Below are 18712 nucleotides of genomic sequence, written 5' to 3'. Positions count from 1 at the left end.
CTCATGGCATTTTCTCAGTGAATCACTATCACTCTCTAAAAATAGCTAATACTGACTACTTATCGCTTTTGTCTTTAATGTCTGTTTTGGAGAGTCCATTTTCTTTGACCTGCACATACAGATGGCTCATAACTTATAGTACAGTTCAGGATAACCCTTTTTTTCTTCCTCTCAGTTTTACCACTTCTCCTTTTACTCCCACTCCTACTTACTGTCTTTTGCTCCATATTTCTCCACTCCCCGTTTTGTTTGCCTCTTCCCTCCCTCTCTCTTTCCGTCTCTAGTGAGTTTGTTGAGACTGAATATGAACTAACTATGATCTTGTTGTTGTTTTCTGTTTCTCATCCACAGGCTTGGAGGCGTCATATCTTCCTACAAAATAGTCCCAGATGAGATTGATGAGATTAAGGTAAATATCTCTCTCCCTCCTCTATTGCTCTCTCTCTCTCCCTCTCCCTTCCTCGCTCCCTCTTACTCCCTCCCTCCCTCCCTTTCGCTCTCTCTCTTCCTCTTCGTCTCTCCATCTTGCGTTCTCTCTCTCTCCTGATCTCTCTCTGTCTTCCTCTCTCCCTCTTAGTCCCTCCATCTTCTCTCCCCATCCCTCCTCTCTCTCTCTCTCGCTGTCTCTCTCTCTCTCGCTGTCTCTACTCTAACTGCATGCTGCCCCCTAGAGCCCACCGCAGGCTATAGTTCAAAGGTGACCCTATTTTGGATTCTCACATGTATTCTCTCATAAGGCCTACATTAAATAGTTGTTATTGTTAGACCCTTCTGTCTTGGAAACAGTTGTCCCACACAGTGGGTGAATTTTAATGGTCTTTCTTTGATTTCTTGCGTCCTCTCTCCTTGCCTCCTTTTCCAGGCACATTAGAGGACAAGATCCAAGGTTTGTCCCCTCTGATCTTCTCCTCCTATGCAATTTGAGAAAGGGGAGGTGAAAAGGGAGGATGTTAGGAATCAAGGAAAGACAATTGAGATTCACCCAGCGCTTTAGTATTCTATCCTGAACCCGTGTCTGTTGTTGTCTATATGATTGACACTGCTCCCAGCCAATGGAGTGGTCACCTCTTTGATTGACACTGCTGCCAGCCAATGGTGTGTCTCTCTGCACTCTGTCCTCAGGAGACATTGGTGGACTGGTGTGATGAGAAGGAGCTGAACCTGATTCTGACCACCGGAGGAACAGGGTTCGCCCCCCGTGATGTCACGCCCGAGGTACATGGGGACCCCAAAGTTTGTGTTTGTGTCCATGTGAGTGGATGACTGTTGACCCTAGATCTAGTGTAAGCTGGTAGCTATGCGTGCACATGTGTGTGTTGGTTGGCACCTGCATGGTCAATGTGCATGTTTATGTGAGAGTTGTGTTTGTCAAACCATAGATTATCTTGTGTTTTGTCAGGTATTTATCCGTACTGTGAAAAACATGTTTTTGTTCCACTATGTTATTTTCCATATGATGTATTTTGCATACGTTGTCAATGTGTGTGTCATATTTTAGGGTTGAGAGAGTGTTTTATTTTATGTTTGTGTATGTGTATGAGTGCATGTTCATTTGCTTGAGTGTGTGCATGTGATGGGGAGAAAGCGCTTGTGAATCCCTGGAGATTACTGCTGGCTGTGGACGTTGACTGCCCCCCCCCCTCTCTCTCTCATCCCCTTCTCTCTCTCTCTCTCCCCCTCCCTCTCTCATTCTTCCCTCTCTCATTCTTCCCTCTCTCTCTCCCCCTCCCTCTCTCATTCTTCCCTCTCATTCTTCCCTCTCTCTCCCCCCCTCCCTCTCCCTCTCTCATTCTTCCCTCTCTCTCTCTCCCCTCCCTCTCTCCCCTTCCCTCTCTCCCCCTTCCCTCTCTCATTCTTCCTCTCTCTCCCCCTCCCTCTCTCCCCCTCCCTCTCTCATTCTTCCCTCTCTCATTCTTCCCTCTCTCATTCTTCCCTCTCTCATTCTTTCCCTCTCATTCTTCCTCTCTCATTCTTCCCTCTCTCTCCTCCCTCTTCCCCCTCTCTTTGGTATGTCCATATCTTTTTCGTCTTTTTTAATAATGTGCATGTTTGAATTGTCATTCATCTCAAGGGCACACAACGTCACTTCTCTTAAACCTTGTGATGTTCATGTTTTTGTTATTCACCCAATGCAGGTCTGATGGACCCACAACATAATTGGGTTTTTAAAACAATACAGCCATAACAATTTACACATAAATACTTATTACGTAATACTTAGATGTTGATACCAATTACAAGCATTATAGACAGCATACATGGTTAATATTTGCCATTTACCTGCTAGATCACATTTATCGATAAAGCAGCTATTTGTTGTTTTGACATGGATGGAATAAATCATGTTTATCTTGAACAAATATAAATGAAACAAGGTTTTCATCACTATTGATGTTTATTGCTTTGAACGGAACAAATTGGAAGGACAAATTTTACATCCAGTATTTTATGGAAATGATAAATGAGCCCCACTGAACACAAATTAAGACCAATCTACACACCAAGAGTTCTACTGTGTGTGTGGTGCAAATGTATTTCTTGCACACTATGTATGTGTTCTGTGTCTTCCTGTCCTTCTTGGGTCCACACACATCGCATCACTTCTTCTTGTTGCTCCCGGCTGCAATCTATAATAATGGAAACATTTAGTTCAGGAATTTTACTAACATCTCACTCACTCACATATACAGTGCCTTGCAAAATGAATTCATTCCCCTTGGCGGTTTTCCTATTTTGATGCATTACAACCTGTAATTTAAATGGATTTTTATTTGGATTTCATGGACATAAACAAAATAGTCCAAATTGGTGAAGTAAAATTTAAAAAATGACATGTTTCTAAAAAAGAAAAAACATAGAAGTGGTGTGTGTGTGTGTGTGTGTGTGTGTGTGTGTGTGTGTGTGTGTGTGTGTGTGTGTGTATGTGTGTATGTGTGTATGTGTGTGTGTGTGTATGTGTGTATGTGTGTGTGTGTGTGTGTGTGTGTGTGTTCACCCCATTTGCTATGAAGCCCCTAAATAAGATCTGGTGCAACCAATTACCTTCAGATGTCACATGATTAGTTAAATAAAGTACATCTGTGTGCAGTCTAAGTGTCACATAATCTGTCACATGATCTCAGTGTATATGCACCTGTTCTGCAACACCACAAAGCAAGCGGCACCATGAAGACCAAAGAGCTCTCCAAACAGGTCAGGGACAAAGTTGTGGAGAAGTACCGATCAGGGTTGGGTGATAAAAAAAATATCAGAAACTTTGAACATCCCACCGAGCACCGTTAAATCCATTATTAAAAAATGTAAAGAACATGGCACCACAACAAACCTGCCAAGAGTGGACCACCCACAGACCAGGCAAGGAGGGCATTAATCAGAGAGGCAACAAAGAGACCAAAGATAACCCTGAAGGAGCTGCAAAGCTCCACAGCGGAGATTGGAGTATCTGTCCGTGGGACCACTTTAAGCCATACACTCCACAGAGCTGAGCTTTATGGAAGAGTGGCCAGAAGAAAATAAGCAAACATGTTTGGTATTTGCCAAAAGGCATGTGGGAGACTCCCCAAACATATGAGAGAAGGTACTCTGGTCAGATGAGACTAAAATTGAGCTTTTTGGCCATCAAGGAAAACCCTATGTCTGGCACAAACCCAACACCTCGCATCACCCCGAGAACACCATCCCCACAGTGAAGCATGGTGGTGGCAGCATCATGCTGTGGGTATGTTTTTCATCGGCAAGGACTGGGAAACTGAATTGAAGGAATGATGGATGGCGCTAAATACAGGGAAATTCTTGAAGGAAACCTGTTTCAGTCTTCCAGATATTTGAGACTGGGACGGAGGTTCACCTTCCAGCAGGACGTTCACCCTAAGTATACTACTAAAGCAACACTCGAGTGGTTTAAGGGCAATCATTTAAATGTCTTGGAATGGCCTAGTCAAAGCCCAGACCTCAATCCAATTTAGAATCTGTGGTATGACTTAAAGATGGATGTGTTCCCCTGGTGTACAGCAAACTTACAGGAGCAGTTTTGCCTTGAAGAATGGGCAAAATCCCAGTGGCTAGATGTGCCAATATTATAGAGACATACCCCAAGAGACATACGCCAAGAAGCTCTAATTGCGGCAAAACGTTTTGACCTTGGGGGGGTGAATAGTTATGCATGCTCAATTTTTCAGTTTTTTAGTCGTATTTCTTGTTTGTTTCACAATACAACATGTTTTGCATCTTCAAAGTGGTAGGCATGTTGTGTAAATCAAATTATACAAACCCCCAAAAAATCTATTTCAAATCCAGCTTGTAAGGCAACCAAATAGGAAAAATGCCAAGGGGAGTGAATACTTTCGCAAGCCACTGTATAGTTACAGCAGGCCATGGTAGGAGAGTCAGACAAACACACATGCAACAACATCACTCACACTGTAATCTCAGCATTTTAGCCAGTTAGGCTGTAATCTCAGCCCTGGCCTTAGACCTTGTTTCCAGTTAGGCTGTAATCTCAGCCCTGGCCTTAGACCTTGTTTGCCAGTTAGGCTGTAATCTCAGCTCTGGCCTTAGACCTTGTTTCCAGTTAGGCTGTAATCTCAGCCCTGGCCTTAGACCTTGTTTCCAGTTAGGCTGTAATCTCAGCCCTGGCCTTAGACCTTGTTGCCCATCCCTGACCCTGACCCTGCTGAAGGTGAATGTAATATTTGTTCAGTACTGTAACCAGTGTTCCCTTTCACTCTGTCCCTTCCTACTTCCCGATGCTGCAGGCCACCAAAGAGGTGATAGAGCGCGAGGCTCCAGGGATGGCCCTGGCTATGCTGATGGGCTCCCTTCAGGTCACACCTCTGGGCATGCTCTCCAGGCCTGTCTGTGGAATCAGAGGCAAAACCCTCATCATCAACCTACCTGGCAGCAAGAAGGGCTCACAGGTAAAATCTGGTGTGTGTGTGTGTGTGTGTGTGTGTGTGTGTGTGTGTGTGTGTACTCTCATTGTCCTCTGACCCCTAACTATCTTCCTACAGGAGTGTTTCCAGTTCATCCTTCCAGCTCTGCCCCACGCCATTGACCTGCTGAGGGATGCGGTTGTGAAGGTGAAGGACGTCCATGAGGCTCTGGAGGACCTACCCTCACCCCCACCGCCCCTCTCCCCACCCCTCACCCTCAACAGCATTGCCTGCACCCAGACAGAGGACAAGGTGACACTCTTTGGCTCTCCTCCATTGCGTTTGTATTTATTTTTTGAAGAAAAAGAGGGTGATATACACATCCCACACCGCATGATAATGAGAGGGCCTTACATGATGATGAGAGGACCCTACAGGATAATGAGATATTCCTACATGATAATGAGAGGACCCTACATGATAATGAGATATTCCTACATAATGAGAGGACCCTACATGATAATGAGAGGGCCTTACATGATGATGAGAGGACCCTACAGGATAATGAGGGCCTTACATGATGATGACAGGACCCTACATGATAATGAGATGTTCCTACATGATAATGAGAGGACCCTACAGGATATTGAGATGTTTCTACATGATAATGCTCTCATTCATGATGAGAGGACACCCATACACGATAATGAGAGGATGTCCCTACATGATAATGACAGGACCCTGCATGATAATTTAGGGCCCTACATGGTAATGAGAGGAGGTCCTACATGATATTAACAGGAGGTCCTACATTATAATGACCGGTCCCTACTCTTAATGAGAGGAGGTTCCTAAATGAAATTCAGAGGAGGTCCCTACAAGATAATGAGAGGAGGTCCCTACAAGATAATGAGAGGAGGTCCCTACAAGATAATGAGAGGAGGTCCCTACAAGATAATGAGAGGAGGTCCCTACAAGATAATGAGAGGAGGTCCCTACAAGATAATGAGAGGAGGTCCCTACAAGATAATGAGAGGAGGTCCCTACAAGATAATGAGAGGAGGTCCCTACAAGATAATGAGAGGAGGTCCCTACAAGATAATGAGAGGAGGTCCCTACAAGATAATGAGAGGAGGTCCCTACAAGATAATGAGAGGAGGTCCCTACAAGATAATGAGAGGAGGTCCCTACAAGATAATGAGAGGAGGTCCCTAGGAGGTCCCTACAAGATAATGAGAGGAGGTCCCTACAAGATATTGAGAGGAGGTCCCTACATGCTAATGAGAGGAGGTAGGTCCCTACATGCTAATGAGAGGAGGTAGGTCCCTACAAGCTAATGAGAGGAGGTAGGTCCCTACATGCTAATGAGAGGAGGTAGGTCCCTACATGCTAATGAGAGGAGGTCCCTACATGCTAATGAGAGGACCATACATGAAGTAAAAACGTTTATCTTAATTAATAGCTGTAGCTGCTTTTACAGTGGTTATTTTATCCATATGTTATGACATACAGCATCGTGAGTTGTGGTGTTTTCTTAATAAAGTCTATTATTATTATTATAAGGGTGTGCAGTGTGAGGATGATGATGATGATGATGATGAGGATGATGAGAAGATGAAGGACAGATGCTTGGTGTCCACCGAGGACCACCACGCCCACCACCACCACCACACCCACTCCCACTCCCACGGACACAACTCACACATCACCGCCGCCGCCATCGCTGCCAAGGTAAACACACAATGGTCTGTTGCTGTTTCTCATGTTAGAATCCTCAAGTTAACTTCAACATGGATATTTCAGCCCAGAAGTTCTTTATAAAATGAATTATGATCATTTGACCCAGAGAAAAGAAGGGAGATCTAGCAGAAATAGAGGGATAGATGAAGAGGAAAAGAGGAAGATGAATGGGTGGAGAGGAAAATGGAGAGTGAGGGATAAGAGAGGAAGAATGGAGCTAGGTCTCAGAATACATGTATGGTGTTTGCTGCATTAGAAACCAATCTTCCTGTTCACTGCATTACTGCACGTGTGCTGAGCCTTCATTTTGATACATCAGTACGTCAGTGTGTGTGTTTACCTGTCGTGTGTGTGTGTATATGCCTGGGTGTATATGCCTGTGTGTATATGCCTGGGTGTGTATGCCTGGGTGTGTATGCCTGGGTGTGTATGCCTGGGTGTGTATGCCTGGGTGTATATGCCTGGGTGTATATGCCTGTGTGTATATGCCTGTGTGTATATGCCTGGGTGTATATGCCTGGGTGTATATGCCTGGGTGTATATGCGTGTGTGCGTGCCTATTATGTGTGTATTCATGTTTCATCCTGTGTTGACCATCCATCACCAGAAGGGGAAGCCCCAGCACCATAACCATGCTGTTGTCATGGCTAAAGGTAGCCACTATCTACCTGGTCTGGTATCTAACCTCCCCCCTGCCCCACCTCATTACACCTGCTCCTGCTCTGGAGACCAGCCGGTAACGGTAAGACCCCTCAAATCTGCCCACCCACCCTCATGTCACACGTCGCTCCTACACCACATACCACTGTACTCTGCACCCCACCCATCCCATAATTCCTCCCTGCAAACTTGAACACCATGTATCTCAAAAGTGCTCGATCCCGTCCTCTCCCCGAGGAGAGGAATCTTAGGAGGTGAGGAGGCGAGGAATGAATAAGGACTTTTGAGATTCACCCCATCTTGTATAGGTCATGACGGGTGGTGTATCGCTAGGTGTAGCCCGGACAGTGTTATTAGCGCTAGCTGAGTTAGCTTGTGTTGCTAATTAGTGGAGTGGGGTTCAGTGCTGGGCTGCCAGTAAAGCCTATGGGCCCACTAGCACCGCTCAAATGAGCCGTGCGGATCACAGTCGCAGATCCACACATCCACAGCAGCAGCCCTGGGGGGAAACTGTGGGCCTGCCTGGCCTGTCTGTCTCCTCACAGGCTCACACTCAGGCTCACACTCGCACTGCAGCCATACACACACACACACACACACACACAGGGTTTAACATGCATCTGGAACTAGTGTTTAATGATGTTTAGAATGTATTTATATTGTTACAGTTATTACAAAAGTCTACCTGGCCAATCAGAAAACAGATGACTGACTGGCCAGACTGACTGACCAATCTGTGTGTGCTTTCGAGGTGTCTTTTATCTGTGTGTGTTATAGTAGAGATTACAGTGCTGTTTGTACACACAGCTTTCCTCTCATTTACTAGTGTAGTGTTTAGTGTGAGGATAAGATAACTACTTGTGTGTGTTGTAGATATTGCTTACCCGCTCTCTTTTTCTGTGTGTGTGTGTGTGTAGTAGTAAATATAACTAGATATATCTTCTCTCTTCATAGATCCCAGACAGCATAATCTCTAGGGGTGTGCAGGTTCTTCCCAGAGACACAACTTCTCTGAGCACCACGCCCTCCGAGTCGCCACGCGCCCAGGCCACCTCGCGCCTCTCCACTGCCTCCTGCCCCACACCCAAAGTAAGACACCTCCTCTAACTGTTCTTAAACCTACCCCCCTGCCCATCCATCTACCCCTCCACCTCCCCCTGCCACTCACCCGGACATGCCCGGTCCTCTCACATCCTAACACTACCCTCCCTCCTTCCACCTGGCTGCTGCCTCCCCCTCACTCTGACCCATCAAGGCTTGGAGGTGGAGGCCTATTGCTTCTTGACTCCCTCCCTCTCCCCTCCTCCATGGTTTTAGGGGAGGTCATTTATTGGATCCCTTTGGTTCTGTAACTCAGAGAGGGGGAGTGGTAGGAGAAAGAGGAGAGGAGGTGTAACTTGACAAGATGAGACTGGTGGGAGGAGAGGAGGTGTAACTTGACTAGATCAGACTGGTGGGAGGAGAGGAGGTGTAACTTGACTAGATCAGACTGGTGGGAGGAGAGGAGGTGGAACTTGACAAGATCAGACTGGTGGGAGGAGAGGAGGTGTAACTTGACAAGATCAGACTGGTGGGAGGAGAGGAGGTGTAACTTGACTAGATCAGACTGGTGGGAGGAGAGGAGGTGGATCTTGACAAGATCAGACTGGTGGGAGGTGAGGAGGTATAACTTGACTAGATCAGACTGGTGGGAGTAGAGGAGGTGTAACTTGACTAGATCAGACTGGTGGGAGTAGGTGTAACTTGACTAGATCAGACTGGTGGGAGGAGAGGAGGTGTAACTTGACTAGATCAGACTGGTGGGAGTAGGTGTAACTTGACTAGATCAGACTGGTGGGAGGAGAGGAGGTGGAACTTGACAAGATCAGACTGGTGGGAGGAGAGGAGGTGTAACTTGACTAGATCAGACTGGTGGGAGGAGGTGTAACTTGACTACATCAGACTGGTGGGAGGAGAGGAGGTATAACTTGACTAGATCAGACTGGTGAGAGGAGGTGTAACTTGACTAGATCAGACTGGATGGTATACTTTGTCTTTCACCACCAAACCCATTCTCATCATGTCGTGATTTTAGCAGCTAGGTATATTTCTTTGGAGGATTCTGGCTTTGCAGCCACTGTGATCATTCCATACCTCCATACCTCCATTTCTCTTTACGTCTTGAACTTGTGTTGAGTCTGTCTCTACATGGCGAGGTGTTCCATAGGGGAATGCTGGATCTGTCTCCACCTGGTGAGGTGTTCCATAGGGGAAGGCTGGATCTGTCTCCACGTGGTGAGGTGTTCCATAGGGGAAGGCTGTATCTGTCTCCACGTGGTGAGGTGTTCCATTGGGGAAGGCTGTATCTGTCTCCACATGGTGAGGTGTTCCATAGGGGAAGGCTGCATCTGTCTCCACATGGTGAGGTGTTCCATTGGGGAAGGCTGTATCTGTCTCCACATGGTGAGGTGTTCCATTGGGGAAGGCTGTATCTGTCTCCACATGGTGAGGTGTTCCATAGGGGAAGGCTGTATCTGTCTCCACCTGGTGAGGTGTTCCATAGGGGAAGGCTGTATCTGTCTCCACGTGGTGAGGTGTTCCATTGGGGAAGGCTGTATCTGTCTCCACATGGTGAGGTGTTCCATTGGGGAAGGCTGTATCTGTCTCCACATGGTGAGGTGTTCCATAGGGGAAGGCTGTATCTGTCTCCACCTGGTGAGGTGTTCCATAGGGGAAGGCTGTATCTGTCTCCACGTGGTGAGGTGTTCCATTGGGGAAGGCTGTATCTGTCTCCACATGGTGAGGTGTTCCATTGGGGAAGGCTGTATCTGTCTCCACATGGTGAGGTGTTCCATAGGGGAAGGCTGTATCTGTCTCCACCTGGTGAGGTGTTCCATAGGGGAAGGCTGTATCTGTCTCCACATGGTGAGGTAGGGAAGGCTATCATCTCGGTATGAACGATAATGTGTTTATTAATCAACATTTTATTTGTCACATGCTTCATAAACCACAGGTGTACGTACGCTAACTGTGAAATGCTTGCAGGCCCTTCCCAACAATGCAGAGAGAAAAATAACAACACCAGGAATAAGTCCACGATGAGTGATAATAACTTGGCTATATACACGGGGGGCCAGTACTGAGTTGATGTGCAGGGTTACAAGGTAATTGAGGTAGCCCTAACAGTAGCCCTAACCCTGTCCTACAGTAGCCCTAACCCCGTCCTACAGTAACCCTAACCCCGTCCTACAGTAACCCTAACCCCGTCCTACAGTAGCCCTAACCCCGTCCTACAGTAGCCCTAACCCTGTCCTACAGTAGCCCTAACCCTGTCCTACAGTAGCCCTAACCCTGTCCTACAGTAGCCCTAACCTTGTCCTACAGTAGCCCTAACCCTGTCCTACAGTAGCCCTAACCCTGTCCTACAGTAGCCCTAACCCCGTCCTACAGTAACCCTAACCCTGTCCTACAGTAGCCCTAACCCTGTCCTACAGTAGCCCTAACCCTGTCCTACAGTAGCCCTAACCCTGTCCTACAGTAGCCCTAACCCTGTCCTACACAGCCCTAAGTCCCCTAACCCTGTCCTACAGTAGCCCTAACCCTGCCCTACAGTAGCCCTAACCCTGCCCTACAGTAGCCCTAACCCTGTCCTACAGTAGCCCTAACCCTGTCCTACAGTAGCCCTAACCCCCCCGTCCTACAGTAGCCCTCCTAACAGTAGCCCTAACCCTGTCCTACAGTAGCCCTAACCCTGTCCTACAGTAACCCTAACCCCGTCCTACAGTAGCCCTAACCCGTCCTACAGTAGCCCTAACCCAGTAGTCCTACAGTAGCCCTAACCCTGTCCTACAGTAGCCCTAACCCTGTCCTACAGTAGCCCTAACCCTGTCCTACAGTAGCCCTAACCCTGTCCTACAGTAGCCCTAACCCTGTCCTACAGTAGCCCTAACCCGGCCCTACAGTAGCCCTAACCCTGTCCTACAGTAGCCCTAACCCCGTCCTACAGTAGCCCTAACCCCGTCCTACAGTAGCCCTAACCCCGTCCTACAGTAGCCCTAACCCCGTCCTACAGTAGCCCTAACCCTGTCCTACAGTAGCCCTAACCCTGTCCTACAGTAACCCTAACCCCGTCCTACAGTAACCCTAACCCCGTCCTACAGTAGCCCTAACCCTGTCCTACAGTAGCCCTAACCCTGTCCTACAGTAGCCCTAACCCTGTCCTACAGTAGCCCTAAACCCGTCCTACAGTAGCCCTAACCCCGTCCTACAGTAGCCCTAACCCTAACCCTGTCGTACAGTAGCCTTAACCCTGTCCTACAGTAGCCCTAACCCTAACCCTGTCCTACAGTAGCCCTAACCCTGTCCTACAGTAGCCCTAACCCTAACCCTGTCCTACAGTAGCCCTAACCCTAACCCTGTCCTACAGTAGCCCTAACCCTAACCCTGTCCTACAGTAGCCCTAAACCCGTCCTACAGTAGCCCTAACCCCGTCCTACAGTAGCCCTAACCCTAACCCTGTCCTACAGTAGCCCTAACCCTGTCCTACAGTAGCCCTAACCCTGTCCTAACCCCTGTCCTACAGTAGCCCTAACCCTAACCCTGTCCTACAGTAGCCCTAACCCTGTCCTACAGTAGCCCTAACCCTAACCCTGTCCTACAGTAGCCCTAACCCTGTCCTACAGTAGCCCTAACCCTAACCTTGTCCTACAGTAGCCCTAACCCTGTCCTACAGTAGCCCTAACCCTAACCCTGTCCTACAGTAGCCCTAAACCCGTCCTACAGTAGCCCTAACTAACCCGTCCTACAGTAGCCCTAACCCCCTAACCCTGTCCTACAGTAGCCCTAACCCTGTCCTACAGTAGCCCTAACCCTAACCCTGTCCCTAAACCCGTCCTACAGTAGCCCTAACCCCGTCCTACAGTAGCCCTAACCCTAACCCTGTCCTACAGTAGCCCTAACCCTGTCCTACAGTAGCCCTAACCCTAACCCTGTCCTACAGTAGCCCTAACTCTGTCCTACAGTAGCCCTAACCCTAACCCCGTCCTACAGTAGCCCTAACCCCGTCCTACAGTAGCCCTAACCCCGTCCTACAGTAGCCCTAACCCTGTCCTACAGTAGCCCTAACCCTGTCCTACAGTAACCCTAACCCCGTCCTACAGTAACCCTAACCCCGTCCTACAGTAGCCCTAACCCTGTCCTACAGTAGCCCTAACCCTGTCCTACAGTAGCCCTAACCCCGTCCTACAGTAGCCCTAACCCTGTCCTACAGTAGCCTTAACCCTGTCCTACAGTAGCCTTAACCCTGTCCTACAGTAGCCCTAACCCTAACCCTGTCCTACAGTAGCCCTAACCCTGTCCTACAGTAGCCCTAACCCTAACCCTGTCCTACAGTAGCCCTAACCCTAACCCTGTCCTACAGTAGCCCTAACCCTGTCCTACAGTAGCCCTAACCCTGTCCTACTAACCCTGTCCTACAGTAGCCCTAAACCCTGTCCTACAGTAGCCCTAACCCTGTCCTACAGTAGCCCTAACCCTAACCCTGTCCTACAGTAGCCCTAACCCTGTCCTACAGTAGCCCTAACCCTAACCCTGTCCTACAGTAGCCCTAACCCTGTCCTACAGTAGCCCTAACCCTAACCCTGTCCTACAGTCGCCCTAACCCTGTCCTACAGTAGCCCTAACCCTAACCCTGTCCTACAGTAGCCCTAACCCTGTCCTACAGTAGCCCTAACCCTAACCCTGTCCTACAGTAGCCCTAACCCTGTCCTACAGTAGCCCTAAACCCGTCCTACAGTAGCCCTAAACCCGTCCTACAGTAGCCCTAACCCCGTCCTACAGTAGCCCTAACCCCGTCCTACAGTAGCCCTAACCCTGTCCTACAGTAGCCCTAACCCTGTCCTACAGTAACCCTAACCCCGTCCTACAGTAACCCTAACCCCGTCCTACAGTAGCCCTAACCCTGTCCTACAGTAGCCCTAACCCTGTCCTACAGTAGCCCTAACCCCGTCCTACAGTAGCCCTAACCCTAACCCTGTCCTACAGTAGCCTTAACCCTGTCCTACAGTAGCCCTAACCCTAACCCTGTCCTACAGTAGCCCTAACCCTGTCCTACAGTAGCCCTAACCCTAACCCTGTCCTACAGTAGCCCTAACCCTAACCCTGTCCTACAGTAGCCCTAACCCTGTCCTACAGTAGCCCTAACCCTAACCCTGTCCTACAGTAGCCCTAAACCCGTCCTACAGTAGCCCTAACCCCGTCCTACAGTAGCCCTAACCCTAACCCTGTCCTACAGTAGCCCTAACCCTGTCCTACAGTAGCCCTAACCCTAACCCTGTCCTACAGTAGCCCTAACCCTGTCCTACAGTAGCCCTAACCCTAACCCTGTCCTACAGTAGCCCTAACCCTAACCCTGTCCTACAGTAGCCCTAACCCTGTCCTACAGTAGCCCTAACCCTAACCCTGTCCTACAGTAGCCCTAACCCTGTCCTACAGTAGCCCTAACCCTGTCCTACAGTAGCCCTAACCCTGTCCTACAAGCCCTAACCCTGTGCTACAGTAGCCCTAACCCTGTGCTACAGTAGCCCTAACCCTGTCCTACAGTAGCCCTAACCCTAACCCTGTCCTACAGTAGCCCTAAACCCGTCCTACAGTAGCTCTAACCCCGTCCTACAGTAGCCCTAACCCTAACCCTGTCCTACAGTAGCCCTAACCCTGTCCTACAGTAGCCCTAACCCTGTCTCTAGCTTCTCTGACATGGTGTTTTTTAAACAGAGGCTGTCAACAGTGAGAGACACAAGGAGACACTGGGAAAAGAGAAGTCTGGTCTCGTGGGAACCAGGGGTGAAACAAGAAATACTCTATGCAGAGCGTGTTGGATGGTTTGTCTGCTCAAGGGCAGCCCGTAAAACTCCTTCTCTCACCTGTGTTTGGCTAGAACATTTATATACTGTGTGTGTGTGTGTGTGTGTGTGTGTGTGTGTGTGTGTGTGTGTGTGTGTGTGTGTGTGTGTGTGTGTGTATGTATATATAGTATAATGTACAGCGGTAGATTCGGCATGCCAACAAATTATAGAGAGAGAAAGAGAGGCATGTGGAGGAGAAAGAGAAACAGAGATGAGGGAGAGATATATAAGGGAGAGAGAGAGGGATTTGAGAGCGGGAGAGATATGGCAAGATAAAAGACATATGAGCATGACAAAGAGGGACAAGGTCTTCCACTCTGAAACATTCCCTGTGATTAAAGAGTTTCTATTCTACATATTTACAGTATCAGCCTTGTGCAGCCACAGACCCTTGTAGACCTTAACACTCCTACGCACACATCTGATACTCTATCACACACTGTCTCATAAAACACCTGTGTGTGTGTGTGTTAGCCAGCTGGTTCACTTGGTGGGAAATAGTCCTCAGTGCTTAATGAAGGCTGGGATAGAGGGGAATAGACCTCAGTGCTTAATGGAGGCTGGGATAGAGGGGAATAGTCCTCAGTGCTTAATGGAGGCTGGGATAGAGGGGAATAGTCCTCAGTGCTTAATGAAGGCTGGGATAGAGGGGAATAGTCCTCAGTGCTTAATGGAGGCTGGGATAGAGGGGAATAGACCTCAGTGCTTAATGGAGGCTGGGATAGAGGGGAATAGTCCTCAGTGCCTACTGTATACGGGAAGAAGAGAATCCATCTGGCATCGGTTTCTCTACATATATCTAAACTCTGCAAAAAAAGAAACGTCCCTTTTTCAAGCAGTGTTTCAAAAATAATTCGTAAAAATCCAAATAACTTCACAGATCTTCATTGTAAAGGGTTTAAACTCTTTTCCCCTGCTTGTTCAATGAATCATAAACAATTAATGAACATGCACCTGTGGAATGGTCGTTAAGACACTAACATCTTACAGACAGTAGGCAATTAAGGTCACAGTTATGAAAACTTAGGACACTAAAGAGGCCTTTCTACTGACTCTGAAAAACTCCAAAAGAAAGATGCCCAGGGTCCCTGCTCATCTGTCTCTAGCTTCTCTGACAATGCTACCTCCTTAAAGGTACAAATCTGTCGTTCTGCCCCTGAACAGGCAGTTAACCCACTGTTCCTAGGCCGTCATTGAAAATAAGAATTTGTTCTTAACTGACTTGCCTGGTTAAATAAAGGTAAAATAAAAAAATCTGTGTGAACGTGCCTTAGGCATGCTGCAAGGAGGCATGAGGACTGCAGATGTGGCCAGGGCAATAAATTGCAATGTCCGTACCTCGCAGTGGCAGACCACGTGTAACAACACCTGCACAGGATCAGTACATCCGAACATCACACCTGCGGGACAGGTACAGGATGGCAACAACAACTGCCCGAGTTACACCAGGAATGCACAATTCCTCCATCAGTGCTCAAACTGTCCGCAATAGGCTGAGAGAGACTGGACTGATGGCTTGTAGGCCTGTTGTAAGGCAGGTCCTCACCAGACATCATCGGCAACAACATCGCCTATGGGTACAAACCCACCGTCGCTGGACCAGACAGGACTGGCAAAAAGTGCTTTTCACTGACGAGTCGCGGTTTTGTCTCACCAGGGGTGATGGTCGGATTTGCGTTTATCATTGAAGGAGCGTTACAACGAGGCCTGTACTCTGGAGTGGGATCGATTTGGAGGTGGAGGGTCTGTCATGGTCTGGGGTGGTGTGTCAATCACAGCATCATGGGAGTGAGCTTGTTGTTATTGTAGGCAATCTCAACACTGTGCATTACAGGGAAGACATCCTCCTCCCTCATGTGGTACCCTTCCTGCAGGATCATCCTGACATGACCCTCCAGCATGACAACGCCACCAGTCACACTGCTCGTTCTGTGAGTAATTTCCTGCAAGACAGGAATGCCAGTGTTCCGCCATGGCCAGTGAGGAGCCTGGATCTCAATCCTATTGAGCACGTCTGGGAACTTGCAGGTGCCTTGGTGGAAGAGTGGGGTAACATTGACATGACTGACCAGTGGCTCAATGCTGTGGATAATGACAGGTTTGTGGGTGTACTATTTTTATATTTTAGTGCTGCTTTTTATTTAGTGGGTCATGAAATAATTTTGACAAAAGTAATGCATTATGGTTTTAAGGAGGTAGCATTGAATTGGGTACAGTCATATCTAACTGACAGGAAACAGTCCACCTATATCAATGGTTCATTTTCTTCCCCTCATGCTTTAAACTGTGGAATACCGCAGGGCAGTTGCCTTGGACCACTTCTTTACTTAATATATACCAACAACCTTCCTTATAGCTTATCTGAAACTCAAGCTACTGTATTTGCAGATGATCCTACCATTTATACAGCAAGACAATCGGTTCAACAGGTACAGCAAGCTCTACAAGTAGATTTGGAAAATATCAGGAGTGGGTTTGCTGGAACAATCTTGTTTTGTTGAACACCAAAGAAAACCAAGGTTATGTTGGTCTGTTCCACCAGGAAAAGGCCAACACAGCGTGAGATACAATTAGGTATGGGAGGAGTACAAATTGAAGAAGTGGCAGAAACCAAACTACTAGGAGTGCAGCTAGACAACTGCTTATCATGGTCGTCTCAAATAACTCATCTTTGTAAAAATATTATTAAAACAGCATGCAGGATCAGAAGGATAGCTACATATTTACCAGGAAAGATACTTAAGCAAACAACCCAAGCATGAATTGGGAGTCAGGTGAACTACTGTTCTGTGGTTTGAGGAAATGCATCAGCAAGTGACATTAGGAGGCTGCAGATTGCACAGAACAAAGCAGCAAGGATTGTTTTAAGGTGGAGATATGTTTTTTTCTGTTGTAGTCATGCTCAATGCTCTTGGTTGGTCATCAATCAACAAGATAAGTGAAAAAAAACATGCTTATTTATTTCATAATATACACCATTTAAAACGGCCAAACTCTATTCACATCAGTATTCAGTTGGTAGAAGACAGACATTCAGTCAATACTAAGAATAGGTTGTCCACCATCTATGTGTTACCCAGACAGAAAATAGAAATAGGCTAAATAACATTTATATTTAGAGTAATAAAGAAATTGAATAATTTATCTGCGCAAACCAGAAAGCTTTCAATATATACATTCAAACAATACTTTAATACCATTTAAATATAATACATAGGAAAGTTGTGCTGGACTATACTAGATGAAGAATCAATATCTCTTTTTAGACAGTTATTTATCTGGTCAATATGTTAGTGTATTATGTCTGTTTGTAACAGTGTGTTATATGTGAAAATGTGTTCGTATTATAAATAGTATTTTAATGTTTAACGACTGTTGGAAGATTAGTCCAAATGAGGACTAAAAGAGAACCATATCAAATCATATCAAATATTAGGATATTCTATTCCCCTCTCTCTCTCTCTCTCTCTCTCTCTCTCTCTCTCTCTCTCTCTCTCTCTCTCTCTCTCTCTCTCTCCTCTTCTCTCCTCTTCCTCTTCTCTTCTTCTCTTCTCCTCTCTCTCCCCCCTATGCTTTTTTCTTGCTGTTGTTCTCTCTATTCTCCACCCTCCCTCACTCCTTTTTTCACCCCATCCCACACTCTCTCTCTCACTTCGCCTGTTGTGCTCTCTCTGCCTTCTATGCTCCCTCCTCTCTCTCACTGTCAGTCCCTTCCTCTCTGAGCCTGTCTGTGTTGTGTGTGTGCCAGTGAGCGTGTGGGAGACTACATCTTCTTACAGAAGCAGGATAAAGCATGGTAAGCATCCTGCCTCATCTTCTCTTCTCTCCTGACGGACTGACTGGTGTTTTGTGTTTTGCTAGTTCTCGTTGCACATGTTAGGGGGCAAAGGGGGTCATTGTTTTTGTGTGCATTAGAAGGGGATGGGAGATTGTGGCTCTTTATGTGTAGTTGATTTATTATTGATTGATGACTGTGTGTGTGTGTGTGTGTGTGTGTGTGTGTGTGTGTAGGTTTGTGTTATGTGACTGTGTCAAAAGTGCATTATCCATGACGTATTTTGTGTTATAGCTCAGTTTGTACAATACTGTAGTCAATTATCTAGCTACCACTCACATCTCCATCTATGTTGTTATTTATTCATTAGGATCCCCAGTGTAGCTGTTGCTCATGCAGAAGCTACTCTTCCTGGGGTATAGTAACACACAGAAGCATTGTTAATCTGGGCTTCCTAAAACCTGTAGCTAGATACCTCACAAAATGTCTGTTTGAGTTTTGAATCTGAATAGATTCATAGGAAAATAATAGACTGAGAGAACTGTATTAGATAAAGAGGTTATCCACAGATGATAGTGCTGTCTTACTGCAGTTTCTGGATGTGGTGTTGGCAGAAAGCCTTAGATTCTTCTGTACTGAAGCTTCATCCTGATATAGTGTAGTTGGTGATTTGCTCTGGGTCTATGGTGCTTTGTACTGGCAGCCTAAAGCTGAGGATCTTGTCAGTGCTGTTGAAAGCAGTTAAATACTGATTAAGTAGTAGGGCTGGGAATTGCCAGGGTACG

The 18712-nt window shown here is 47.1% G+C and overlaps 1 protein-coding gene across 4 annotated transcripts in view; it reads left to right on the top strand.

The window, feature by feature from the left end:
- Positions 1-18712, top strand: part of gphna (gephyrin a) — a 117361-nt gene that overhangs the window by 46010 nt on the left and 52639 nt on the right. For 2 of the 4 annotated variants that reach the window (XM_065025804.1, XM_065025803.1), the window contains exons 3-9: positions 352-409; positions 1123-1215; positions 4755-4916; positions 5010-5183; positions 6435-6602; positions 7219-7353; positions 8226-8360. In XM_065025804.1, the coding sequence (XP_064881876.1) occupies positions 352-409; positions 1123-1215; positions 4755-4916; positions 5010-5183; positions 6435-6602; positions 7219-7353; positions 8226-8360 (925 nt within the window). Of the gene's footprint in view, positions 1-351; positions 410-1122; positions 1252-4754; positions 4917-5009; positions 5184-6434; positions 6603-7218; positions 7354-8225; positions 8361-18712 lie in introns of all 4 variants that reach the window. The other 2 variants (XM_029675876.2, XM_065025802.1) reach the window with 1 other exon arrangement.

This window comes from Oncorhynchus nerka, linkage group LG12 (genome assembly GCF_034236695.1).
Source record: "Oncorhynchus nerka isolate Pitt River linkage group LG12, Oner_Uvic_2.0, whole genome shotgun sequence".
Lineage (NCBI taxonomy): Eukaryota > Metazoa > Chordata > Actinopteri > Salmoniformes > Salmonidae > Oncorhynchus > Oncorhynchus nerka.
This window is presented reverse-complemented; position numbering and strand designations above follow the sequence as displayed.